This window comes from Orbicella faveolata, unplaced genomic scaffold (assembly GCF_042242905.1).
Source record: "Orbicella faveolata isolate gen_17 unplaced genomic scaffold, um_ofav_v1 contig_1, whole genome shotgun sequence".
Classification (NCBI taxonomy): Eukaryota; Metazoa; Cnidaria; class Anthozoa; order Scleractinia; family Merulinidae; genus Orbicella; species Orbicella faveolata.
This window is the reverse complement of record NW_028301536.1, coordinates 1,394,022-1,421,242: the sequence shown is the minus strand read 5'-3', so window position 1 is coordinate 1,421,242 and position 27,221 is coordinate 1,394,022. Positions and strand designations below refer to the sequence as shown.

Below are 27,221 nucleotides of genomic sequence, written 5' to 3'. Positions count from 1 at the left end.
TTAGTATTTTACGTAGTCTTAGTGATTCTGTTTGCTAGTTATTTCATCTATCGTGATTTATTTGCACATATAGTCTTCACAGTTCAGTTCTCTTGCCTGATATTGCGATCACCTGTTGATATTAACAGTCTTCAATCACGGAATTATAGCTAATTATGCAAAACATTTAGTCAAGCAGAAACAGATATAATTATTTCAATTGACGTAAGCTGAACTCCCACGTTAGTACAGAAGCTTTATAAGGTAACGAAGCCTGCTTCATATCATTTGCGATTTGGCACCATGGAGGGAAAATCAGTTCTGCGTGCCTCTGTAAGTGGAACAGTGACTCCAAAAGATGAAAAAGACCCTGAGGTTAGTTGTCAATATTTTCTTTATTTACTACCTCGCTTCAGATCACTGTGTGTGAGAATACGGCAATAAATTGATGCAACTGTTTCCAAAGTGTTTCTGTTGCTGGCGTGCCGTATTGGATGTTTATAATGGGGGATTACAAATCAAACACAACACCAAAGGAAAGTCATGCAAAAACATTTAACACTAAAGAAAAACAACTTTGGTTGTGGTGTTATAAAAGTAAGAGTCTAGCCTTGGTTTTAATCCACTGGAAAACATTCTTAATTTCGTACACTCCAAAGAGTGCCGGCGAGAGGAAGTCGATTATATTTATAGACCAGTTTGTGGCCAAATCCATCGAGCATTTCTGAAATGCCTGCAAGCGATATTGTTATACGCAAGGAAAACCGGATGAGGAAAGAAAAATATTTCTGAAATACTTAAAGTATGTAAATATGTCAGCGTTTGAATTTGAAGGGTGCCGATGAGCTGAAATTTGGAAAATTGTCGTAGAATTACTGACATCTCGTAGTCTCTAGCACGTTTTCAAAGTTTTCGAATGGTGGATTTTCTTTTGAGCTGCGATGCCAATTTCATAGTCAGTGTAGAATGGGTGCGAGTTAAGGATTGACTTTTGACCATCATTTGTTCCGCATATCACATGCACACCTGCGGAGTTACACGTGGATTTGGTAACAATAGGACTGTCTTAGCACTGCTTCGTTGATGAACTGAAACGGTAACATAACAAATACAGTGAAGGCTATTCTTGAAAGCAAGTAAACTATTAATTAACTTTTAACTTTCGTTAAATCTTACAGACCTACAAGATTACCGTTGTTTATGGCGACGGCAGCAAGTCTGTACTTCGAAAGAAATATGAGGAATTTGTTGACTTACAAGTAAGTTTTCCGATGAGATTAATTTAGAAGTTTGTTCCTGTTCAATTGTCTTGTTGACAAAATAGCCCACAGCAAAGCTGGGCTCATTGTTACAACGATTAAGGGCAAACAAATTCCTTTGCATGGAACTAAATATTTTAAATTTTGGCCTTGGAGCTACTTCTGTGATCATCGTTGTTTCTGCTTAAATAAACATTCCGTAAAATGTTCCAAGAAACAGAGGAAGACAAGATTTAATATGGCGTGGCAGGTTGATAAGAAAGCTCCGCCCTGTCTGCGTCAAGCGGATAGATCGAGACACTAGTTATAGCATACGGTGTTAGTGTCAGCCCGTTTCAGCTCACTATATTGGATGACGTGCATTGCAATAAAGGAGAAAGGATAAACATTTATAGCTGAAAAAAGATTCTACAGGAAAAACATCGTATGATATTTATAACCAACTTGATGTTACTTCCTCGGTCCCCTGTAATAATGACCATGTCTCGATAGTCTTACCCAGTTTAGAATGACGGAATAGTTTGAGTCATTTTGGAGACATCTTCGAATTAAAAAAAACTGTCGAAATGGTAGCTTGCTAAGGAAGAAAAACGACAAAAGGGGGGAGGTTGAATAAACAAAAACGAACGAGCACTGAAGATGGTCAAGGATAGAGAGGTTTAAGAGTGACTGCAAAAGACAAACGTTAGGCAAAGTAGATTTACATGTAGGCTAAGATTTTCAAGATGCTAAAATCGTGACATGGCTCCCGTAAGTTAAAGAAAAGAACAGAAACTCATATTTTCTATCAACCTTAGGTTAAGATTTACGAGTTACTCAAGCAAAAGGGTGGCTATTCCAGAAAGACTTCAAGAACTCTTATTTCCAGCTTGCCAGGTACGTTATTTCAGAACACTTGATCATACAAAACGACTTCGCCCTCTATAACTCATTGTTTATCGATGTTTAGTGTCCCTGATCGAGGTTCTAAAATCCTCATTAATTAGGTGGATGTCTGACAAGGATGTTCTCAAAAAAATTCAGTTCTTTTCAGCAACGAACAGTATGAAAGACTACATAATTTATATATTATTCATATAATAGTCAATTACTTACATTTTAATGGTCAAATTATGACAGGAATTCGTCAGTCTCCAATCGAGAAAGCTGGAAGTGTACAGCTATGATTGAAGTTTGAGTGACTTTTTATCGATGTAACATGCTCTGCATGACAATCTTAGGTAATGTCAAGACCTACCTGGTGAGCTTTGAATTCATTAACTGATCAGAAGAGTTTACTTTGCAGAAAACAACTCGGCACTATCCCGCATTCTCTTTAAAGACAGCGATTTGAAAAAGATGGCAAGAATGGATGAGTTTATCAAGGTATTTTCTTGAGACTTAAACAATCTTAGTATTCAGGTGGCAAAAGCTGTTATCTTACAGCTCACAATGCAAATTCCACAAACTAAATACTAATTTGGATTTTTTTTTAATTACAGGAACTGTTAACTCTTCCGGCTATGGTGCGAAAGTCTGAAATTGTAATGGATTTTTTCGGTGCTTTGAATGGACAAAATGGAACCATTGAAAGGTAAGACTATTAAGTGCCGCCAAGTTTTTAAATTCATCTAAACTATAAGGCGCTGACCTGAATTCTTTCCCTGCAGGTCCTCCGAGGAAGAAAAACTGAAAAAAGTCACTAAAGTGGCCGAAATGTTAAGTGGTAAGGGAAAAAATACTTCAAACAATAATAACAAAAGACAAAACATACATTTTTCTACCTTGAAGGAGAATAAAAGTAAGCAGCATTGCACTGCTAGTAACTCTCTAAACAAGAACTCATCAAACTAGATTTTTGACAGATTTAAAAGCAAATCAAGGATTAAACTTTCTTGTGCAAAGGAAAAATCTAAAATCATTTTGATTCCGAATAAAACTCTTTTCTTTAGGTCGAGATCCGCTCAGAGATATACCTCAACAAAGTCCATTGGTAAAGCGAAAGCCAAAGTATAGTTCGGCCTGGATTCCAGAGGACCTGCACGTCCTCAGCGAGGAAGCAAGAGATCATCTTTACCACAAGCTGAACAGGTTGAATGAACGACGGCCAAGTAAAGACATCCCAATGATTCCTGGTAAGCCGAGAGCGACTTCAGTCACTGATGACGACTTAGACAAAAAAGTGGCACCTCAGAGGCCAGGTTTAAGGAGGAGACCATTCAGTGTTGCTGTCGGTATCGCTGACTTGGGCAAGCAAACCGAAAAGATGTTGAACGAAGAGAAGCCTGAACAAGAGTTAAGCCAACAACAGTCTGAGAGTGATGGAGATGAGAGTCTTTCAGCACAGACGGAGAGTTCAGCCATCGACTCTGAGTACTCCGAGGTGGAGGAGACTCGCTCCAGGAAGATCTCAACTCAATCTAGTGCAAGAAACAGCCTGGCGAGAACGACCCCCAATAAGGCCAAGTATGTCGTTATTTCGTCATTCTTTGCCGAAGAAAGCGGCGAGGTGTCGGTGGAGGAAGGCGACGAGGTTGAAGTGCTACAGAAGGAGTCTAGCGGTTGGTGGTACGTCAAGAATGATTTCTGTGAGGGGTGGGCACCAAGTGCTTTTCTAGCACCTGCCAGATCCAGGTCCCCATCTCCAGAGACGCCAAATGAGCCGCAAGTTTCAGACGGCCAGGAAGAGTCTTGCCAAATCAAAGAAAATTTGGAAACCTGTCCCAAAGAGGAAGGCGAGAAGGAAAGAAAATTCGTCCCTCCAAGAACAGAGAAGGTAGCTATTATTTTCATTAGTGACAGATTTGACTTAAAATTGCTTATTTTAAGGATTGCTTATTGTAGGATTGCTAACATTGAATCTAGAACAGCCAGATCGAGAAGGTTTAAGCACTTCATAACAATTGTTTCCTTTACGACACGGGATCGAATTTTTTCTTTTTTCTTATTTTAATTTCATTGTTATTGTTTGCAAAACCAACTTCAAAAGCTGTTTCATCTATTGGTGAAAAGCAAGGCACGTGACTGTGTGTGGTGGGTTAATTCCAACAAAAAGGATAAAAACATCTGCTTAGTCACGGGAAAGGCTATTGTCTTTCCCAGGGGGGCTGATTCTTAATGTTCTTTGAAAGATACCGAGCTGAATATTGTACGTGAGCATGCATTCTTTTGTGTTATTCATTATTAAAATAATTACAAAGGCACAAGACTAGGGATTGCCGAAGTGTTCGAATCTTTTGAATGAATGCTACAGATTCTAATCACCGAATTGTTCTCATCTGTAGAAGCTCGACTTAGACACAAGTACCTTATATATTTTACTACAAATGATTCTTCTAGCTGATATTAGAGAATTTATATATTTAGGTATGTCATCAAAAAATAATCGTGACCGCAACCGATCAATATGATATGACAGTTGTTTTAAATAAAAAAATTACCAAAATGCCAAAATACATTCTATGTCAGACTAGAAACCTTGTCCCAAACTTTCATGACTGTTTCACTGAAAGGGGGAATGCATTTAGAAATCGTTTTTCTAGGTGAATGAACAAATAGGCTAACGCCAAGACGATTAAAAAATCTTCTTAAAGGTTAATGTAATAATTATGCTTTAAAATGCTATTTCCTGCAAAGGTCAGCAACGTGTTTTGTTAGGATGTTTTCGAAAACCACTTAACTGGTCAAATGGATTAAGTCAAACTGTTCCAGTTATCTGGCACAAAACTGAAAATTTCCTGACTTTGAACGGCCAGTTTTATGATTGGCAACGGTTGCCACCATCATGAAAACAAACAAAACGAAAATAAGTAAGCATTTAATTATAATACCGAGAGAGGAATATACGTAACTGGACTGACGCCATTTCCTTCCATGGAGTGGGCTGCGGTTTAAATCGATCAAGGAGGCTTAGACGACATCATATAAGACGGACTCTGCCATTTTCCTTTTCACAGACTGTGGATCGAGACGTTGCAAGAGGAGCTCAGACGATAACAACCGAAATGAACCGACGACCCAAGTTCCTAACGGTAGAAGGAATTCAAAAGAGGAAGAATCCCGATAAAAACTATGTAAGTAAACTGATAGATCTCGCTTGACTAATCAAAATATAACACTTCAGACATCGCTTAAAGGCTTTTGAGATTCGATTCGTTGCAATGTGATGTATATCTTACATGACCAGTGACATCTTAGACCAAAAAAAATTCTCAAAATACTTGATAATTAAGTTCTTACTTAGCGAATAATAAAACAAAATAAAGCATAATTTAAAAGAAGACATTTAAAAGTCGTTTTGATTTATATATCGAAATATATTTAATTCCCCGTCGTTTTGTTCTGTCTCTCGCTATGTTTTACGAGCTATTGATGATTAAGATAGAAAAGTTTCAATTTACATTTGAACATTGAGAAAAGCTCGCAGGAAACTTCGAAAACAGGCGGTACTAAAATTTCAGTTATCAAACATTTTCTCTAAAAAAAGCTAAATTCGTAAGATCATAGTTGTCTTGGTTTATGCCCTTAATTAAATGAAACAATTTAAGTAGAAGAGAACTACTTAAGAAAACACAACCCGTGTATGTGTGTAGTACATATTTTGTGTTCGTGATAGCAGCTATCAAGGTTCTCTATTGTATCTCAAATTATTGTATTTATCAGTTAATTTCGTAACATGTTACTTGACTAAAGGTAACGTTTTTATGCCAGAAATTGCCCAATTTCTTATACATGCGCTTTTAATTCTCTCTTCTTCAGGTTTATATTCTCAAAGTGGTGTGGTCAGATGGAAATATTAACATCATCTACAGGACATGCAGTGATTTTTTCTTCCTTCAGGTAAAAACCATGAAAATTAAGATAATGCCAATTGAACAATTCTCATTGAGTTTCCATTGGCGCGGTTTCTTTGTCACGCACATTGACGTCATTGTATTGTAGGCTGAGTCATTAAGGATATTGCAACATATGAGGTCTTTACAAGTTAAAAACAAATATTCCACTTGTTTTGATTGCGGTCTTTTGTTCGCTGAAAACAGACCAATATAACGGCGATGCGTGTTTCCACCCAACGCATTCAATGTGTTCCCCAGTTTGCGGGTTAAATGTCTCATTATCTCAAGTACCGAATTTTGCAATGTCATCCTTTATTAGCAATCACCCGTAAAGGCAATCTGTTGTGTCATGATCGTGTGATTTGCACGTGCATATGGCGTCAATAAGGGCGGGGAGAACTTATTTTATAAGTAAGGCATCGATCATTATGTTCGAAGTCCGTCCGGCTCTGTTTATGTCATAAATAAGTCGTTTGTAATTTGTCAAGAGGTGATTCCTCTTAGTCGGTGTACCAGTTCTCCAGGGTCAGTCATTAAAACAGTTATTACTGCTAGTTAAGCTTTGAGCAGAGCGTCATTCACAACACAACAATTTATTTAGGACAAACTTAAAACTTGAGAAGATAATGAGTTAATTTTAAAACTGAAAAGTTTGTTTGTCTTTGTTTGTATGTTTTTTGTTTGATTTTTTGTTCGTTCGTTTGTTCAAAAAGCAACATTAGCTTAACAAAAGACTGAAATACAAGTGCATCATCATAGTAAAGAGTCATCATGGGAGATGGTTTTTTTGTAGCACTTTACACAAAATAAGGTTTTTTGAAAGTCTCTGTTTTGGTTTTTTAGGAAAACCTCAGAAAGGAATTTCCATCCGCCATTGGAAAGGAAATCCCTGCACTCAAAGGTAACAAAATGTTCCAAAAAATAGCACTCAATCATATTTTATCAGTTCTTTCTCTTTCAAGAGCAATCAACACTGCCTAGTCGTTATTCAAAATTTGTATTTATTTTTTTCCCTAGGACGAAAATTTTCTGAAAACTGTCAGTTTTGTTTCAAAGACGGAAAATGCAAGCGCCAGAAGTTTATGAACCAATTTTGCCACGTAAGTAATAATGATGTGAGGTTATTGTTGCAAGATTTAGTCCAACTGCTAAAGAGAAGTGCATTAAAGAAAAAAAGGCGCCAGCACAGAAAGTTGTCAAGGTAACAAGGCATGGGTTTCTCTAAGTCTTTTTATTTTGTTTTCAGGAACTAATCAATGCACCTGACAACATCTCAAAAAGCAAAGTTGTTATGGACTTCTGCAGGTCTCGTGCCAGTGATGTCCATCCTCATGGAGAGTGAGTAATAAAAATTGTCTAAAACAAAAATCTTTTCATGATCATGGACTTAATTCTGAATGTCCCTATATATGTTACATGAAAGAGGAAGGAATTGTTAAAAGGATCTGATTTCATTTTGCAAAATTGCAAATGGCTTATTGTCATTATTATGCACATTCTTCACTGTCGTTTTAAAATGGTTCTTCAAATACTCTTTTTATATGACATTTTTTCCATTTTCTTTTTTCGCTCTCAGGTCTGCAAAGACGGACGGGAAGATTGCAGAGAGTAAGTCTACTAAGCTGATTTTTCATCTGACTTGTTGGCGTATTCAAATATTTTTTATTTGAAATTCTTTCTTTGTAAAATGGAAAATAAATCTTCATATTCTTATTGTAGATGACGATGATGACAATGTGCAGATCTCTGGGCCAGTAGTGTTTGAGCAATACGTAGTGACAGCTGACTACCAGAAGAAAAACAAGAATGATATTTCCCTGACAGCTGGTGACCTTGTTGACGTCATCGAAAGGAACGACTATGGTAAAGTATTCATTTCTTGAATTATTTGAAGGGCTAAGTGCCTTTTACGTATAGAAGTCTGTCGAAGGTCATTGATATTCTCCGATGAATTAATAATTTCCTCCATGTGTTCAGAGTTGCATCGCCAGGATTAGTTTGTTGATTGTCTAGTAAAAATGATTATTCCCTTCAATTTTTTAATTTCTCGTGCTATTTTTTCTCTGTAAGGCTGGTGGCTTGTTGACCGGGAAGGAGAGTTGGGTTGGGCTCCAGCTTCTCATCTTGAGCCATCAGACGACGGATCGGAAGTCACCACATCAAAAGTCTTTGCACCTGGAAAAGGTGAGCTTCCATTTAATAATGCCAATTGGAATCACAGAGTAAACAACTCAAGGAAAATATTTGGTAGCGTACTTGAAATACTGTCCAACTACTTTCACCCAAATGTGTCGCTCCATATCAAAATCCAGAGTTAGGCCTCCACCAACCTGCCTGGAATGAAGAGATGATTTATTGTCTGTTTTAATTCAACAGAGGAGATATACATCTCCATAAAAAGCTATCAAGCTCAAGCTGACGATGAGCTGTCTTTTGATGCTGACGTTATGCTTAAAGTGGTGGAGAAGACTTTAGATGGATGGTGGCTTGTAAGGTAAACAAAATAATCCAAAGCTTAAGATAACTTTCATCTATATTGTTGCAGCTGTTGTTGCTTGTCGCGTTTGTTGTTGTCTGTTTATTTTTGCTTTTGCTTGTCGTTTGTTAGTGTTGTTCTTATTACTGTCGGAATAGAATTTTTTTAAAGGTTCCAACGCGCTTTTTAACTTTTATATTTATGTCAAATTTTCATGGTAAGTTTCTTAGATGACAGGGCACATGCTCATACATTATTAACATTATTTCACCAGGTATCAAGGAGATGAAGGCTGGGCTCCTGCCATGTTCCTAAAAAGAGTTGATTCTGATGAGTCTTCTACTTCAACGTCCAGAAAAATGGATACATTGGATATTGTTTCTTTCAATGGAGGTACGCTACTGTTGACTGAATACATGTCATAATGTTGGTTGAGCTTCCTCGAATTGTTGTACATATGTATAGGACGAATGATTTGAGAGATCAGCAGGCTGCTCATCAGTAAAAATGGGTCGCTGGTTTGAATAGAGTAAAAGCTGATTTGCAAAGTCAAACAACACCCATTTACGTTATGTAAAATTTAATTTCCTTGTTTGCAATTTCGTATAGCAGCTATGTAACACAGTAGCTTGCAACTATTCTTTTGAGGTAGAGGATTTGTTCATTTTAATCTCCCAAGAGCTGCAATTTTTCTTGGCAGGATATCGTTAAAGTACTCAGTAGTAACAAGAACGTTACACGAAGGATGATCTATTTGAAAACTGATGATTGTTTTCCTCTTCGCAGATTCTGAAGATGGCGATAGCAATGGGTTCTCACGCACACCTCCTACAAGGCGAAGCATGGTGAGTTCTCGTGAGCTTATCCTAACCCTTTTACATTTGTTAAAGTTCTCAGTGTGCCTTAACGTTCCATTACGTTTGGGTATTGAACTCCTTATTTGCGAAAATAGAAATGTAATCGTAATCAATGAATTCTTCATGTGCTGGCAAGATACAGAGTTACCTTATTTTCCATAAGTTCAAAGTGGCTCTTCCTAGCTGGAATAGGCTGTTAAATACGGGGAATTGAAATGTCCTGGAAACCCTACAAACCTACGATGAAAGTTATTAATGAACCCTATTGATGTAAGACTAAAAAGCATTGTGAGCCACCAAAGATTATGATGGAAATAATGTCTCAACATGCAAGTCCATTTGACCTTAACGTCTTAGTGTGCCACTTCATAATTTTGGAAACTTATCTGGCTTTCTTTCCTTTTATTATTTAAAGGTTCAAAGAACAATTCGAAAAAAACCAAAGCGAAACTCCATTGAACTTAATGCAATATCAGAGGGAGAAAATGGCGAAAGTAAGACCAGCGACAATCCCGTCGCGAAAAACAGCCGATCAATTTCAGTACCAGCGCCAGTGTATACCCCGCCCGTGAATAGGAAGCTTTCACCCCGCTCCAAAGGTTTGTCCTCGCCAAGATCCTCGCCCCGGCGGCCCCGATCCAGCGAGTTTAGTCAAGGAGAATCGGACAACCCATCCCAATCTCGTCAATTCTCCATTTCAAGTAGTGGGTATGAAAGCTCTCCAAATGGAAGCCTTTCGTCCCTTGTGTCGTCTGATGTTTTCGCCGAGGAACAGTCTACTAATGGCATCAAGAAGTGTGCAACACTTCCTCGGTTTGACAATATTGAAGACAACATGCCAGTGTCGCAACCCTCTCCAGGGATGCCTCGCTCAAAATCTGTCACCTCTATGGAACACTACAAGAATGAAATGGAGTTGAGCTTGAATGGCATCTCCTCGACAGGTAAAAAATCTAGTTCGGGCAGAAGCAGCCCTATTCCTTCAAAAAGAAAGATTTCCACAAACAGAAGGAGCCCATTGGCAGGTTCACCTCCAAAAGGTCGCGATTCTGGATCTATATCCCCCTCTAAGATGTCTCCCAGAGAATCCAGTTCGGAGATAGAGAACGAGGAAAATATCGCTAACTCGAGGCTGTACAGAGCAATGCACACTTACATCTCTCAAGACGATGGTGAAGTTACCTTCAATGAGGGAGATGAAGTAGAAGTGATCCAGAAAAGCGAGAATGGCTGGTGGCTCGTACGAACATCAGAGGAACTTGGATGGGGACCTTCTAATTTTCTACAGTCTCTGGTATACTAGATTTTGCATATCTGTCTTTTTATTAAAGGAAACAGAGAAGCTAACAGAAAGGAAGTCTCAGAACTTTCCGATACACATAAAACTTTTAACTTGTCGGTACTGGGTGTAAAACGCCAGGTTGTGCTGTACAAGTTGTACTTAAACTGCTTGTTACACGGAGGAAATAAGGCTTTTAATTTCGAACAGAAGGCAGTTTTTCCTGAGCTGTGCTGCAAGGAAATTTCAACTTTTCTCAAGTTTAAGCTCTGAATTTCTCTTTTAGTCTATGACAATACCACTTGTTTGTAACGTCTTTGGAGAGATCTTTCTTTGCACCATAAATTGTGAAGTATTTAAATCCGATGCAGATTTAACTTAAGAAAAAGTTATAAAAAATGCCAATTTGCTAGATAAAATACGGTTTAACATTATATTATCCTAGCTGTATATTGTTAAAACATAGTATCCATTGTTATAAATTTGTTTGCCTTCAATTATCCATACGTTAAAGATGATATCTTAGCCGATTGACATGACCAAAGGCCTTGAGAAAAAATCGCGATCGGTAGTTGTCAGAGCTATATACAGTGACTGCAGGGCAATAAAATGTTCCAAAAATTTCCTTTATCTGGGTATTCCAGTTAGATGAGTTACATACAAGTAGAGCATGGTGTAAATGTTGGGGACTGGGGGGGGGGGGGGTTGACTTTCATTACTATTTTGCCTTGGCTTGCAAAGCTTGCGTTCCTTGAACATAGAAAACAACCAGCAACGCGCATGATTTCCTTAGAAAATCGGTTACAAACGGTCGTAAAAACAGCAGAGCAACAGCAAGTTTCAAAAATGAAAAATGAAAAAGAAATTGTTTCCTTTTTGAAAATCGGTTACATTTGTAAAATGTACGTTATTGTAAAGTAATTATGGGTAAAAATATTCACTTATAAGTCGTAAATACAGAAAAAGATCATATCAAAGCTTAGGTTATAGAGAATAAATGACCTTTATTGTTGATTGTACTGAAAACATAAAGGTTCTATTATCTTTATCAATTTAAGGTTACATTTACTTATACTATATATGCTTCAATTCTTTATAACAGCTATAAATGCAATAAAGAAACCTCAAATTTCCTTGCAAGAGTATATTGTTGCTTTCTCTTAGTCAATTCCAGACTTGTAGAAAAGGTTATAGTTCTCCAGAGTCTACAAAAGGGCTTAAAATGTTAAAACAAAATCTGTTACAATTAAAACTGTAAGACTAGCGGAAAACTAGAAAGAAATCTGGGCCGGGTTGTTCGAAAGTCGGTTAACGCTAACCCAGGATAACTAAAGTATTAACTTTTCTTGTACAAAAATGTTTTTCACTGCTAATGGCTTGTGTAGTTTGAGATTATTCAAACTCAAAACAAATAGACAAAAAATATAAACTGTCAACAAGTTGCAAAACTCAAATCAAAATTCTCGCCAATGCTGGTTTAGCTTTATCGGGTTTTGAACAACCCGACCCTGAAGGCTACAACTAATTCTTGTTCTTTTGCTAATAACTTCACTCCAAAATGACCTTTTAATTTCTACTTTCTTCCTTTTAGTTTTTCATATGTTTAAGTACTGTCCAACGTAATTCCGTTCCATTTTCAATTTTCTTAGTTCAATGCTATCAGGTCAAAAGTTGCAAAGTTAGCAACTTGTTTAAATATTAAAAAAAATAACTGTCCTGCAACTATAAATGTTTTATAAGCCGCTATTTTTCCTCACTCTTCAATTAACTGCAAATGTCACAAAACCTTATTTCATCCCTCGAAAACTTTAATAAGCATAAAAATGGCATTAGTCGACAATCAAGTTGATTGTCTCTTCTAAAAAAACGTTTGTTTATGTTGTAAACTCCTTGAAATGCCCCTTGAATTTATATAGTTTTCCAAACGAAGTGGAAAAAAGGGGTGAATTTTTAAATCCAGGGTTATTGGTTAGCGAATACCCAAAGATGGCACAGCCACTGTACTGAGTACCATTATGGTAGTATTAATGTTGTATAAAAGTTTTAGAAGGTGGCATATCCCTTGCTTGGTACTTCGTAACATCTAATGTTAGTCAGTGAATATTTGCCAAAACCTACTGATAACTAGCACTCGGCCTGTTTCGTGCTACCTCATAACTTGTATATCTAATGTTAAGCATTGATGAGCGACGAGCCTGTTCACAGGCTGTTGTAGAAAAGCAATGGACCTTATTACCGATGTCATTTTTCTCCGCTTTTTTTATTTTCATTCAGAAAATAAACTACACCACTCGATTTATCAAGAAAAAGAAAAGAAAGGTGTGCCACGGGGCACGTGTTGCCCCTTGGCATACATTTCTTTATAAGTTTGGCGTCCCATATTTTTGTAAATTTGCAACGAATTCTTATCAAACTTCGTGTCTTTTGTAAATTGGGCATGATAAATTGAACTATGATGGTGGTTTTTGGCTTATTTGAAAAATACGAAAAATTGTTTATATTGTGTGGCATCGGTAAAAATGTCCATATGCTAGAAACTCATTGCCTTGAATTGATAGATTTCACAAGATTTAATGCAGATGTCCGTGCTAATTGCGACGAAACACTCTGAGATTAAAAAAGAGCTTGGTGACGTCATGAATGGCGAGTCTTCAAACATTCTAGTTGTGTTTTGGTTGTTGATGCTTTCTAAACTTGCCGCCTACTTAATCCGACTTACTGGTCTCCCCCAGTCTCCCCCAGCCTAAATCATACTCTTTCATTTTAGGTTTATATTTATTTTCGTAGCACTTTTCTGACTCCTTCACTTCTTTTTTCGTCTCCATTATTTTCCGCGACATGTTTTTGGTCTGAAGACAAAGTAGCACGCAGAAAACGTACTTAATGTATGGTGCAATTGCTCCTCGAGAACATTTCGAATCAGTAAATTAAAGCAAAGCGCAACTATTATTTACTTTCTGTCAAACATCGTAGTTATAGTTTATCAGTCTCTCAGCAAGTCTAGTTGTCCCCTTAAAGCATGACACTGCTTGCCCCAGCAGTATTGTTCTGTACGACGCTGACGAACTTACAGTTCAATGTCCAACATGATTTACGTATTCATGAGCATTCTCATCTTCGAACACTTCCAGGTAGTTTGAAGGAGCCCATCCTATCTCCCCGTCTTCATCCTGTATACACCACCATCCGCTTTCGCTCTTGTGCAAAATATGCGCAAACTCTCCCTTGCGGAGATCTATTTCTTGGTTGTATGGATCACCCTTGTAATCCTCAATAACACGGCATGACATCTGGGGCTTACACTCCTTCTCGATGACACATACTCCTTCCTCTGGTAAGACAGGGCATTCTGTATTCCCATGGGCTTGGGGCGCAGGGCAAAGAAAGTTAGACGGGGCCCAACCTTTCAGACCTGCCTCGTTCTTTACCAGCCACCATCCGGTTGATGCTTTCTCTAAAACTTGCACGTAGTCACCTTTGGATAGGTTCATTTCGCTGTCAATTTCGCACGCTTCAAATGCGCAATAGATGTCATTGGAGTTTTCATCTTCAATTGACGGGGTTCCTATCTGAATTTTTAGGCTTTCAGTAGAGTTGATGCTACTTTTAAGATTGAGATCTTGGGTTCCATTGGGACGCTTATCCATTTCTTCCTCTCCCTCTTCTTCTTCTTCCTCTTCCTCTTCTTCTTCTTCTTCCTCTTCTTCTTCCTCTTCTGTAGAACTCTCCTCTGCGTTATCAACCACGATAGCGGGCGAACCTTTGCTGTTAACAGACAACTGCAACAACTCAGGTTCTGATTCTTCACTTGAGCTCCAATATTGAATTTCTTCATTAAGCTCCACAGCTGTTTCTTTTTCAAACGATGCCTGCCGGATAATTTTTCGGTCGATTGACTGCGGATTTCTGTGGGTTTCCTGTGGTTTGAATGCGGTATCTGCTCTTTTGGGAAAAGTACTGATACCATTGGGCACGGGAGCAATTCTGCTAGGCGCTGGAGACCTCGGTGGGTCACTATGTAAGCTCTGAGGTATCAAGGAAGGTACAGGAGGGACTCTGTTTGGTGAATGAAGTCGGGGTGAGTCGCCACCCAGTGAAATTGTCTGAAAATACCTCGATAGGTCAATTGGCTGCTCGCACACTTCTGGACTTTGGGTAAGCTCTGTAGATGAAGTGCTTTCGGATCTTATGTCACATGTGTCTATGTCATTTAAGTCATTATCTCCTTCGTTTTTCAAACTAACGGAGTCCTTCTCGTTCTCTGAAGTCGAATTTGAGTTGGTGAGGGAAAGATCGTTGAGCACGTTTGTTGACTGAGGGCCTGAATCTGTTTTATCGTTTTCGCCTTTATCTCGATCTGGTTCAGGAATCTCATTGACGCATTTGAGCGATGACGATAACGCATTCTTGGTTTCAGGCTTCCATTTTGAATCTAACTGCTTGTTGACGTTCTGCTTCAAATGGGAGGTAGGCATTGAATCCATACTTCGACTTCGTGGAATCCCCAGGGACATGTCGTCCTTAGAACCTTCTTTAACGCCCTCTCCTGATGATCCAAGACCAAAGGAATAAGCCGCCAGTGTGCTGATGGCTTTACGCTGTAGGGTGGGTCTTGGGCTCCTCGTTGCTGGCAGCGTTTGGGATTTTTCTGGGATTCCTGGGTCCGGCTTTGGATTCGAGTCTTTCTTTCGCAACTGTAAGAACTCGGTACTCATTTCAACCATTGTGTCTATAGTTCTACGGTCACCTTTGGCTATACTGTCGCTGCCACCATCTACAGCATCTTGGGAAGTCTCCGCCTCTTTGGAGGTCTTTCTACCGATTGCTGACATCATTTGTTGTGAAATCTTTTTCGGCATAGACGTCTTCCGATCCTAAAAAAAATTGAAAATGTTATTAGTTTTGAATACAACACCAGGACACTCCGATTAACCACCATACATGTAAGTGTATTAGATTTTCTCCCATTTGAAGTAAAATAATTAGGTAGCTTCCATCATGTAACTAACATTTAAATTTTATAACATTTAAATTTTGTTATTGGCCCTATCCAAATATTTAGTCAGCCAGCAGGCTCACCTTGTTATTTTCTTCTTTCTCTTCTTCAGGTATTTCTGTAAGAATAAACATAAATTGTCATTTTATTTTCTTTAATAATGAGAAATAGTTGATAGAATTCTAGGGAACTCCACAAGTGGTTGTCGGAGGTAGCTGGCAGAAACAGCTCGCCGAGGTGTAGATATTTTAAATTAGGATATGACGACTTGCAGTTACAAACCTTGAGACAAAAGGTCATTATATGTTTAAAAAACACTATAAGATCAAGATCAGTTCGTGATTTAGGTGATTGATCTGTCAGACAGTCTACACTCAGGTCATGAATACAGCAAAATCTCTTGGACGGTCTCTTGTATCTCTGGAGAGGTCGCCAACATGAAACGGACTGGAACGTGTATAGTCTTTCTTGGGGTGTAATTCCTAGATTTTGGTGCCACTTTGGGAGTTCAGGACAGAAAGTTCCTATTTCTACCCATTAAGGTAGTAATTGGATCGATCAGAGATGAAAAAATTTCTTTGTAGGTGAAATATTTCGATGAAATGGTTTTTGCTGTAATTTACGTTCCTGCAGCTCTTTGTGTATATCTTTTTTATTGATATCTTAAGGGGTCCAGCATTCCCTCTCCGTCTCTACTCGAGGTTTTACCAGTCATTAGTACTTTCATAAGTTTAGCCCACTTGAGGTCTTAGAGCAATTTAATTTTTGTCGATTTTGTAGCAAGATTAGAATAGTTTTGGCTTAAGTCTCTTTATGATATAATAGGTGCGTCATTTCTAGCAATACCAAACAACGCAGTAACTGCCTCGCTTCTTACCTGAAATAACTTCATCGTCATCGTCACTTTCCCCCCTGAGTTCATTTGAAGAAAAAAGTCTTGATTTCCTTCTTCCTCCCAATGATTTCCTTCTATCATTTCCCAACTTTTTCAAGTACATAGCAGGTACCAAGCCTTCTTTCCCAAGATATCTGAGCGCAAAATTAAAAATCATAATTAGCCAAAAACGTGGCGGAAAATTGACACAAAAGCGAACAAGGCAGTTTAAGAGGTATCCCGCCTTATGACCATAGACGGTTGGAATGAGACTTACACCTTTGACCCGTGGTCACCGCTAACAAGATCGTCATCATCATCATCATCATCATTTTCGTCGTCGTCATGATGATGTAATCATCACTCGAGATTTTCCTTATTTACCCTTTTACAGTATCAGCCCCAGATGAAGTAGTCTGGTACTACATTAAAACAGTTGGAGTGTGTGAAGATGAAACCTTACATGAATGAGTAGTCCATGTAAGCTGTTCAGTGAATCCCAACAGCAACGCTTTATTCACTTTAGACACTTACTACACATTTGCATAGAAAATTAAAAGCTTATGTTATCAATCTTAAGCATAACCTGACCATTTTGGGGGTAATAACACAAATATGACTTGTAAAGATAATTTTTGCAATCGATGTGTGCAATTTGATATCATATCATAGCGATCTTTACTTTAGATCACATAACTTCAGATACTCACGAGGCTTTCCACCATCCATCATAGTTTTTTTCCAAAATCTGCAGGTTGACTCCGATTTCAAAGCTCAATTCGTCTCCCTCAACAGCAACGTAACGTTTAGATGTGACATAGATCTCACCTGCATAACAGAACAATAATTAGCAATGGACATGATAATCATGGCGTCGAAACCCAACAGTTGTTAACCATAGCTTAAAACCGGCTGGTATACGTAATTCAAACAGAGGAAAGTTTACAATCCTACCTCTACCAACAGCGAATTTCTGTGCATTAGAAGCATCTGCCATCTCGTCAGCGGGCTCAAGATACAAAGCTGGAGCCCAGCCCACTTCCCCGTCACACTCAACCAGCCACCAACCTGTAATATGGTTCTAGTTAGGCACGTCATGAAATGTTTCGATAGCATCCCCAATTAGTTGTTATCGTTTATAGTTGTAACCGTCATCAGTTTGGAAGTTTCTGGGTCGAATCTTAGACACCTCTTGTGCGGGAAAAGGATTAAACGCGCAAAAACAGACGAACGTTTTACTCGTTTAACTCGGGTGAGGGTGTCGATTTTCTAAACGCAGTTTCAGTTCAAAGTGTATTCCTCTTCAATTTGCGAAGTTTGTCTCTAAATAATCGGCATTGCCTAGCAACAGGAAACCGTTTTGAGGTCAAACTTAATCTTTTTACACTTACCGCATTCTCTCTTTTCGATAACGTCAACAGTTCGCCCTTTCTTCAAGTTAATATCACTCTTTGCCTGCTTGTTGTAATCGTCCATAACCACAAAGTGCTCTAGTACTATTGGTGAACTTATCTTGTTACCAACTATAAAAGAGAATAAATTTAAGTAAGTTAAATTAAGAAAACCTCTGAATATCTGTCACTCGGTGTAAAGTTTCTAGAGTATTAACTAGTTTTGATAATTTAAGAGACTTTATATAAATTCTATTTTGCTAATACGCAGTATATAAAAAATCGGAACAGTCCATTTACTTACAAGTGCATTGACCCACATCATTGTAGCAAAATGTAGAACTTCGATTGCGAAGTATGATGTGATTCTAATTAGCAGCAACGTCTCGCCATTACTTACATACTCTGGTCTTTCCAAACTTCAGCTTTCTCACCGTCTGTGTAAAGTTACTACTTCTTCGTCTGCCATTTCTCTTCTTAAATCGTACCCTCCTGAGTGGAAAATTTAATCTTTAGTTTCCTGCATTTTACCAAGTTAAGTTAGTTGCTTATTATGCCATCAGTAGTTCAAGTTTAAAATCGTCAGTCTCAAGAAGAAATTTACCCAAAGACAGGACTTCACAACATTTCGAACGATATCGAAAATTTCGATGTTATCGTTTGAAAGTCCCCAGGTTGTCTTATTCAACGCTCAAGAAACGGCGTTAGTTATTGCCGGATAATTTCGAGCTAACTATGGGATTATGTGACCTTCTCCCTGAACTAATGATTCCGTAAGTTTAGTTGCCATGTTGTAAAACAAATTGTTCTGGGGAGCAGGGTTGGCGCAATGTGGGCCGGTCGGGCCGAGTTTGCTGTTGGTTCTTCGCCTTGCTCTGAGGCTTTTTCTTTTGGTTCTCCGGTTTTCCTCCCTCCAAAGCAAAAACCAACAACTCCAAATTCCATTTCGAGCAGGATAGAGAACCAACTGGTTTTAGTTATGGAAATATTTTCTGGTTACTCTTATGTTAGTAAAAAATGGTAATACCATATCGTGGATCACCAAGACGTATTTATAATATGATAAGTTGTGTTGTGTTTTGCTCTTACTTTGGCACTTGTAACGGTTCTAAGTCCTCTTGCGTTGGAGTCAAAAACCGCCTGATGTGTTGTGACTGTGAAACCTTGTGCTCAAGAGACAAAATTTCCTGTAAAGAGAGAATCGCTAAATGGTATTGTTCTGCTCTAGAATGCTAACAAAAGACACAGCTGCAGCAGTCGAGATTATTCCTTGAGCTATAATATCCTAAACAATTTACGGGCTGTTAACTTTTGTCGATGTGAAAATACGCCAAAAGGAAGAACCACAGATGGAGCGCAAATCCCTCGAGAGCGTGTTCTCTTGCTCAAATCGCTTTCGTCCACCAAATCTAAGAATTAGGATTGCGTGGTGAAGTTTATAAAACTCAAGCCGATCGACTCCTGCATTGGTATGAAGTGATTTTAGTATTTTCATTCCGTCTTATTGAATTTTAGTCTATCGCAATTGTATTGCATTTTAGCCTATCTATCCACGAATAGCTAAGAAACTAACCTTAAGAAAAAAGTTGACTTGTTCCATTCTTCTGAATATCGTTTCACCAACATTCATGCGTGTTGTTAGCGAATCTGGAAAAAAAGGATCGAAATCAAAATTTATTACCTCATCTCTCTACATTTATCTTTTTTATATTGGAAATCACATCCTAGAGCAAAATCTTAGCAAAAAATAAATAAATTTAAGTATAGTACAGTTAAGCAGAACAAGTGACTCACCAGGAAGGGGTGTAATGAACTTTCGTTTGGTACCCGGCCTGCCAAGCGAGCCAGGGAATGCCTGGAATAAAATTGTCTGAAAGCAGGAACAAAGAAAACAAAAAGAAAAGTTACAAAAGCAAAAAATGAAGATATGATTGATCATGATCATCGCAGTTATACACACAACTTAAGCAGTTGTGAAATTAAAGCCTGAAAATACAAAATCAGGCCTGAACGGGATTCGAACCCACGACTTTTGCGATACGGGTACAGTGCTCTACCAACTGAGCTATCAAGCCAACTGGGAGCTGGTTACATTGTGGACTCATACATTCCCTTTTAAAAGCAAAAAAGCAACGTATTCCAGGAGATTCTGCTATTTTAAATTCCAAATGTTCTACAACGCGAGAAAGTTATTTATTGAGCTGGTTCAGCTGTTAGCTAAAAAGAGATATTAGTCATTACTTTTGTGTTTTTAATCCAGTGGAGCTCAAACCTTACCACATGATACACAATTCTAATCCATTAGGTATTTTCAAAGCATATTTAAGTTAAAAGATATCGCATCTTGAAATTTGCACAATTCCTAAAAATAGTAACAAAAGTGGTTGAAAATTGACAATTCAAATATTCATATCATTTTAACAAATCGAGCCTTTTCAATTCAATGCTTACAGAGTGTAATTATGTAGGTAGGCTATTTAAATTTCTACAGGAATTATTTTAGGGAAAAAAATTAAAATTATAGAAAAATTATAGAATTTCTGGGTTTTTTTGCCATATAAATGTAAGATTCGAGTTTTACTTCATAATAATAATTAACAATTATTCACCGAAGTGAAGGTGAATAGTGGTGGTCATCACTTTCACCGACACTAAGGTGAATAATTGTTTTAGTATATACCACACAAGCTGAATAATTAGCGGACCAAACCGTTATTTTGTGTGACAAGCGATCGAAAATTTAAAATCTCTCGCGCCGGCCGCTCGGAGGTGAGTAGTACTTGCTAATCACCTCCGAGTTAACCAATCAGAGCGCGCGAAAAGTACTATTCACTTGTGTGCTATATGCTAATTATTATTATTTACCTTCACTTGTGTACATAGCCACTTATAATGGTTGTAAATGCTTACAGAGTATAATTATGTAGGTAGGCTATTGAAATTGTTTTACAAGAATTATTTTAGGGAAAAAAATTACGGAACACCAGAATTTTGAATTTTTTTACTAGATACATGTAACATTCAAGTTTGTATGAAAAGGTACGCAATAAAGTTTATTATTATTATTATTATTATTATTATTATTATTATTTATCTCAACACACTCGTTCAAAATTATGCATTATTTTAGTTAGAGAGGAAAAATAAAATTCTGCTGTTAGTTTTATGACGCATTTATTAGGAAACACCGCTAAAATAATAATAGCGAAAAGTATACAACCGTTGATTTCAATTGATGGGAAGTTAAAAACACCAAAGAAGTTCCCTACCGACCTTTTATGGCCCATAGCTGAATTGGCATGATCAGCTACTTCAGTATTTGTTAGTCTACCAGACCAATGTCTGTAGACACATATTCAAGTTATGGCTAAACTTTCTTAGAATACACCGCTTATCATGATTTGCAGTAAAGTCGAAGAGTACTTGTATTTTTGTTATGAAATTTACTAGACAGGAAAATGTTAATTTTATCTCAAAAGGAAATTTGCGGCATCGTCACGTTTCAATCACGGACGTGTTTAATAAAAGGAAATGAATTAATACTATACTTCTAGGTAACCTTTGACGTTTCAGTTATAAAAATACCAGTTTCAATTATATCGAGTTTCCATTTCCTTCAGCTAAAGGGTTTCAGCAATTATAGACCAATGACGTAAAGGTGAAGTAGTTACCACAACACTTCACAGTTACTAACACAAACAGTCTGTATTAGTATGGGTGATCCGATGGTCGAGTGAGATAAGGAAATAATTTCTTTTATTATATGGAGAAGAGTGTTTTACTGGGAACTAAACCACTCGTAGATTCCATACGCCACTTCATCCGGGACCCGAGTGGCGTATTTTCCGTATGTCACCTTTGTGAGTGTCGTATCGTTCAATGACCTCACGATTCCCGCCTTTTGCTTTTGTTGAATTGGTTTCTCCATATAATAAAAAGAACATTACACGTTGGCCCGATGATATGAATTTTATGTTCTCGTGGCAAGAACAATATCTCACGAGTGAGCGAAGCGAACGAGTGAGACATTGTTCTTGCCACGAGAACATAAAATTCATATCTTCTCGCCACCATGTAATATCCTCTATATAATTTCCTGAGCCTTCAGGCAACGGAAATTATTAGAATTTTGAGAAAGCTTAAGTGAAATTATTTCCTTATTTCACGAGTATGTAGGCCCGCTTCCACAAATATGGGGATATTTCTTGGGATCTTTAGAAGTTTGCGAGATATGTAGAAAGTCTTAAGATATTTAGAAAATTTAACCAGATATTTAGAAATATTTATAGCTGTTTTTGGCCTAGCCCTGCGTTTTCCTTGCTATTTTCTTGAAACAATACTTAGTTCTATGCCAGAAACAATCCAGTTCAACAATTTCCCACTCAAAAAATGTATTTCATATCACTAAAAGAGCTAAAGTAGCAATTTTCCAAAATGGCGGATGTTGATAACATCGACATGCCTGAATCTTCTTCCTCAACTCCGACTACTGCAAGAACATTTTTGAAAATTTTGGCCTACGTGACTCAAATTCAGTGTATTTTTACCAAAAAAAAATACGAGATATATAGAGGGTTTTTCGAGATATTTAAGAAAAAAATTGTGATATTTCGACTTTTTTTTGAGAATTTCCGGAAAGACATTTAGGCGGTTTTACGTGATATTTGTAGAAACGCTCACAAGAATGCCATTTGATTACCTTTTAATATCGTGAGTGACAAATTGCTCTTACAATCGTGGGGTTTTGACTTGTTTATTGCATCGAGAAATCTCGCGCCAAACGTTGCCATGGAAAATTTGTAATTTCACACGTAAATTTATAAATTAGCGCTGTAATTTCGCCATTTAGACCATTTTGGTGTTCTCGGTATTGGAATAGAACTAGCTTGTAATGGAGGCTCACGCGGGGGAATGTCATTAAAAAGAGACCAAGGTCATTTGCAGTTGAAAAGACTTCCCGCATTAGTCTCAGTTGCAAGCTAGTTTCAGTTCGATACCGAGAATACGAAAACGGTCTGTTAAGGAGTAATTTGTCACATATGATAATACGCGAACGAGTTTTTGATTCTTTGTAGATTTCATATTTTTAAGTACTTGTAGCAAGTTGATTTAAGTGATACTTTCCTATCCTTTACAGCTATGGCGGTAATACTTGGATGATTTGTGACACATCTAAAAATATTTCCCTCCAAGGTGTGGGTGTGTGTATAACAAGAAACGATGACGTCATTTAACGAATAAATTACGCCATTATTTATCAGCAGCCGCCTTCTCGAACTTAATTGTTTTTATAAAGCGAAATTCCACCAAAAATGATTAGAAATAGTCAAAACTGGTCAAAAAAATATCTAAAAAAGTAAAGTGACTGCAAGAAAATTTAATAAAATTCATTGAAAGTACAAAAATTCATAAGATTTCACAGTCGCAGCATATAAATTATAATGGTTTATAGATCGCACGTGTTAGAAGTGTAAATCACGTTTTAGCCATAAACCAGGTCTATTTATCACACATTGCTTAATATGTGTGAGGGTGAGGGGCTCAGAGCAAAGCAGCCTATTGTACAATCAATACAATTTTTTCGGAATGATCCTCACATTAAAACAGACTTTGACAGTATATTTCTCTTTTCCATTGGCAATTCAGGCTGTTTTTTTAATTGCCCCCACCCCTCTTGATGCCCCTCACACACCCCCTCGTTAACCGTGTGATCGATCTAAATTTAAATGTTCCTTGATTTGAGATAATAGATGGTATTTTTTCTTTGTTTTTCATGAAGCCTGTTACGCGCCGCTGAACAAGTTTACAAAACTTAGAACAAAGGGTATTGCTGTCTTGCTATCGAGATGGCCAGTCAAAACGTGATTCACGGACTAGCGTGGCTTACACTGTTCCTTATTAGCTTATACAAAGTTATAATTAGAATTTGATAGTTATGTAAAACAGCCCTCGACGATGACAATTGGTCATTGGAATGTTTATTAATAAAACTATCCTACGAAACAGCAGGGTGTATGAGCTGAGCTTACTAATTGTTTAAAAGTATAAATGCAAAGGGTACATATAAAAACATTTTAAAAGAAATACAAACGTTGGTTCATGACGTTTGGGCGTCATTTTGTTGCAATTATCAAACGCAAAACGTAAGACTTACAAATTTGCATTTGACAATGGCGACGAAATAACGCCGACATGTCTCAGAATAGCGTTTATTGAGCAATTCTGTGTTTTTAATGTATTAATGTAAAGTTGATTGAAATAAACCGACAGGGGAGCATTTCAGAAACAATGCCCTCGATTCTTCCTGGTGCAAAATGTCTCGGATTTGAACGTGTTTAACATTTTGGGTGTTTTGATTCAGACGTGCAATGATTCATGCATGCCTCGGGTAATCTAGAAGATAGAAGTTTCCTTTCTCTTTAATGACTTCTATACATCTCTTGCAGTGTAAGTTTTGGGAATTTACAGACACAACAACATTATTTTACCAGTCAGATATATTCATTATTTTAGTTCAGGCTGTTACCAAATATATCAAACTGATGTGGATGTTCGTTTCGGATAAAAGCTAGTCTCCGGAATAGGTACCAGTTAGCACATGACGAGAAAAAGGTTTTCAAGGTTTTGTTAACATTTGTCTTTGTCTAGTCAGGTTTTGAGAGGGAAATAAAAAAAGATCTTCACTCTTTGGAGCCCGTGATCACAACAAATCAGTGCAGCAAACATTCATAACTTATGCTTGCTAATTTGAATTAAATGTGTTAACTTAATTTGGAGCAAAAGAAAAAAATCAAGTTCTAATGCAAGGAAAGCAGAATGCACATTTTATAACAGAAAAACAAAATGGCTCGTTTTTACTAAACGTGCAAAATACACTTGATGTGAAAACTATGCACCAGTATTACAGCCATTTGCTTAAATGAAACAACACGGCATCAATTATCACATGATGGGGCGAGCAATAAGGCGGTAATGCCTTCTGAACCGTGAGAACTTATTCTAGTGAGCAGATTGAAGTTGATCGATAATTGATGCATGGCAAGAATTAAATTTCGGGCCTAGATACATTTACTGGGATCTCCCTCCACGGTTTTGATGCGCAGAAAAAAACGGCTGTATTCGGGTGGTTCCTTTCCTCTGATTTTAAGCTTACTAAATGTATTAATTTGCGTATTTGACTTCGCGATAAAAAGGAACATAAATTCAAAACTTCTTATACACAAAACTATGGTTAATGAGAACTTAAAAGCAGAGGTTTCTTAACGACGTTTTCTGTCCAAAATAAACGAAAGAGACTGTTTCAATGAAAAACCGCACGCGCACGTGTAGCATTTTCACGCGCACCTACACCATAAGACACTTTCGCCTATCATTTGCGATTGATGAAGGGGTTTTTCCCGGAACTTCTCTGTCAAAAACGATACATAAGCACTTTTTGCAACATTTTGCGCGGAAATGAATAGGGCTACCAAGTCTACCATTAAGGATATCCAGTGTGATAAAAACATTCCTTGTCTTACAGATTTGACATCAGTGTTATTTTCCTTCGTGCGTCGCCATAATTGATTGACAATCATTTGACAATCATTTTAAATTTTAGTTTCCTTGTTATCATGGGATGTAATTCAGGAATATCACAATGATTTTGTCTACATACCTGTAGATGTAGAAACTCGCTGTATCTCCTGTAAACTAGATTCACAGTACCATCGGACCATGAAACCTTGATGCAAAACATCTGCACAAAATGAAAGGCAAACGGCTTAAATAAAACAGCCATTAAATAAATTACAAAATCTAAAGAATCATAACTGCAAGAAATCTTACTACAACTTAACCCCGTTGACACAAATACAGTAAATAGGGGTTTTAGGATAGATAAATAAATCGAGTTTCAAGAAATGTTTTTTTTATTATTATTTTTTATTTGACATTTTTCCCAGAAGCTCCTAAACCTAGCAAGTTCTTTGACTTTGCTTTTTAGAGTTATGGAATTCGGTGGGTAGTGTTATTCTAGTGCTAGTAATACCGATAGATTCGCTGAAGTATGTATACTTTAAATCCGGAAACACGATTTCATACCACACGTATGTTTACATATTTACCTCTTACAAGTGAGAGCCTTCATATGTTTAAAATATTGTTTTTTATCGCTATAAAAGCCTGTTAAAATCCAAAATTGACGGACATTCTGATAGAAGTTTCTGTAATTGAAAGACATACATAATTTTCCCTGAATAATTCGACTAAGCAAGACCAGAAATTAACATTAGAAGCTACCACGCAATTCTACGTGCGTTAGCGTTCACTAGCCTTAAGCGACCGACCATCGCAAGAATTTTTAACTAAAGAAATTACAGTTAGGGGTCCATTTTGTTCGTTTAGCTATCCCATTATCTTTTGTTAAGGAACAGTAATACATTATTTGCATATGTGAATTTTTCGTGTATTACTTGTGTCCATGTTGAAAAAGCAAATACCATGCATAGCAGAGATCGTAACAACTGCTACTACGGATCTTTGTGAAGCAACCGAACCCAGAAATAATCTGTACGCGAATAGTAGTAGTTCCCGTCTTGTTTCCCATCCAAACGGTTGACATTCGACAAGAAAAAGAAAGGCTCTTTACTTATCTATTTTTTAAATTACTTGTTAAGTAAAAACAAGTCATTTCTCTAGCAAGAAATAATCATCTACGCATTGCGTCGATGTGAGACTTACAAAATGTTTCTTGGGGTGGGTCCGTCGCTGGACACCCTCAACAGATGCCTCTTTCACAGTTCGATTCTCCATGGCCAAGGCACTTTGATCATCCAGCAAGTTTTACGGAACAAGCGCTTAAAAACGACACTCTTCCAAATATTGTAACAACCACCAAATCCCTACACAATATCCTACAGAACAACGCGGAAAGCCTATTAGCATTTGTAGCACTGGCTTGACGGGTATTGTTATTTTTATCAAAGGAAGTCCACTCGTTGCTTAATGCTTGGTTAGCCAAGATGATAATAAAATTCCGACAAAAAGACAATATATGTTGTGACGTGCTATGGAATGGTGAAAATGTCCTGAAAGTGTGCAAACAGCATATATAACAAAGTAAATGAGCACTGCTTACAGCCAAAATAAAAAATGGGGATGGCGTTAATGTGTACCTTTTCTGAAAATGGAACAAGATGACAAGTAAGATTCAATAACGCACACTCTTCTCTCTCTGGTGTACGTACATAAAATGAGATTCACTAGCCTTAGGGTACAAGCCCACAAATACAATATCCGCACGCACGCAAACAAAC

At 37.5% G+C, this 27,221-nt stretch overlaps 2 protein-coding genes and 1 non-coding gene across 3 annotated transcripts; 1 reads left to right on the top strand and 2 right to left on the bottom strand.

Annotated features, from left to right (window-relative positions):
- LOC110042722 (uncharacterized) lies at nucleotides 1-11,804 on the top strand. Its single transcript, XM_020748090.2, has 19 exons — nucleotides 1-354; nucleotides 1,158-1,238; nucleotides 2,036-2,114; nucleotides 2,524-2,603; nucleotides 2,720-2,811; nucleotides 2,888-2,943; nucleotides 3,170-3,993; nucleotides 5,174-5,290; nucleotides 5,976-6,056; nucleotides 6,896-6,953; nucleotides 7,070-7,152; nucleotides 7,299-7,390; nucleotides 7,629-7,660; nucleotides 7,772-7,915; nucleotides 8,123-8,236; nucleotides 8,429-8,546; nucleotides 8,803-8,921; nucleotides 9,315-9,373; nucleotides 9,801-11,804. Exons 1-19 carry the CDS (start codon nucleotides 283-285, stop codon nucleotides 10,686-10,688), a joined length of 3,189 nt encoding a protein of 1,062 aa, XP_020603749.2. The 5' UTR covers nucleotides 1-282; the 3' UTR covers nucleotides 10,689-11,804.
- Nucleotides 11,644-26,860, bottom strand: LOC110042724 (uncharacterized). Its single transcript, XM_020748091.2, has 12 exons — nucleotides 26,647-26,860; nucleotides 25,583-25,663; nucleotides 19,720-19,795; nucleotides 19,499-19,572; nucleotides 19,015-19,112; nucleotides 18,326-18,417; nucleotides 17,926-18,057; nucleotides 17,489-17,602; nucleotides 17,245-17,362; nucleotides 16,538-16,689; nucleotides 15,744-15,778; nucleotides 11,644-15,538 (listed from the first exon to the last, which is right to left on the bottom strand). The coding sequence occupies exons 1-12, from the start codon at nucleotides 26,716-26,718 to the stop codon at nucleotides 13,739-13,741; spliced, it is 2,844 nt and encodes a 947-aa protein (XP_020603750.2). The 5' UTR covers nucleotides 26,719-26,860; the 3' UTR covers nucleotides 11,644-13,738.
- On the bottom strand, nucleotides 19,928-20,000 carry Trnat-cgu (transfer RNA threonine (anticodon CGU)). The gene has a single exon. It is a non-coding gene; the product is annotated as a tRNA-Thr (tRNA).
- Nucleotides 26,861-27,221: the final 361 nt, after the last annotated feature.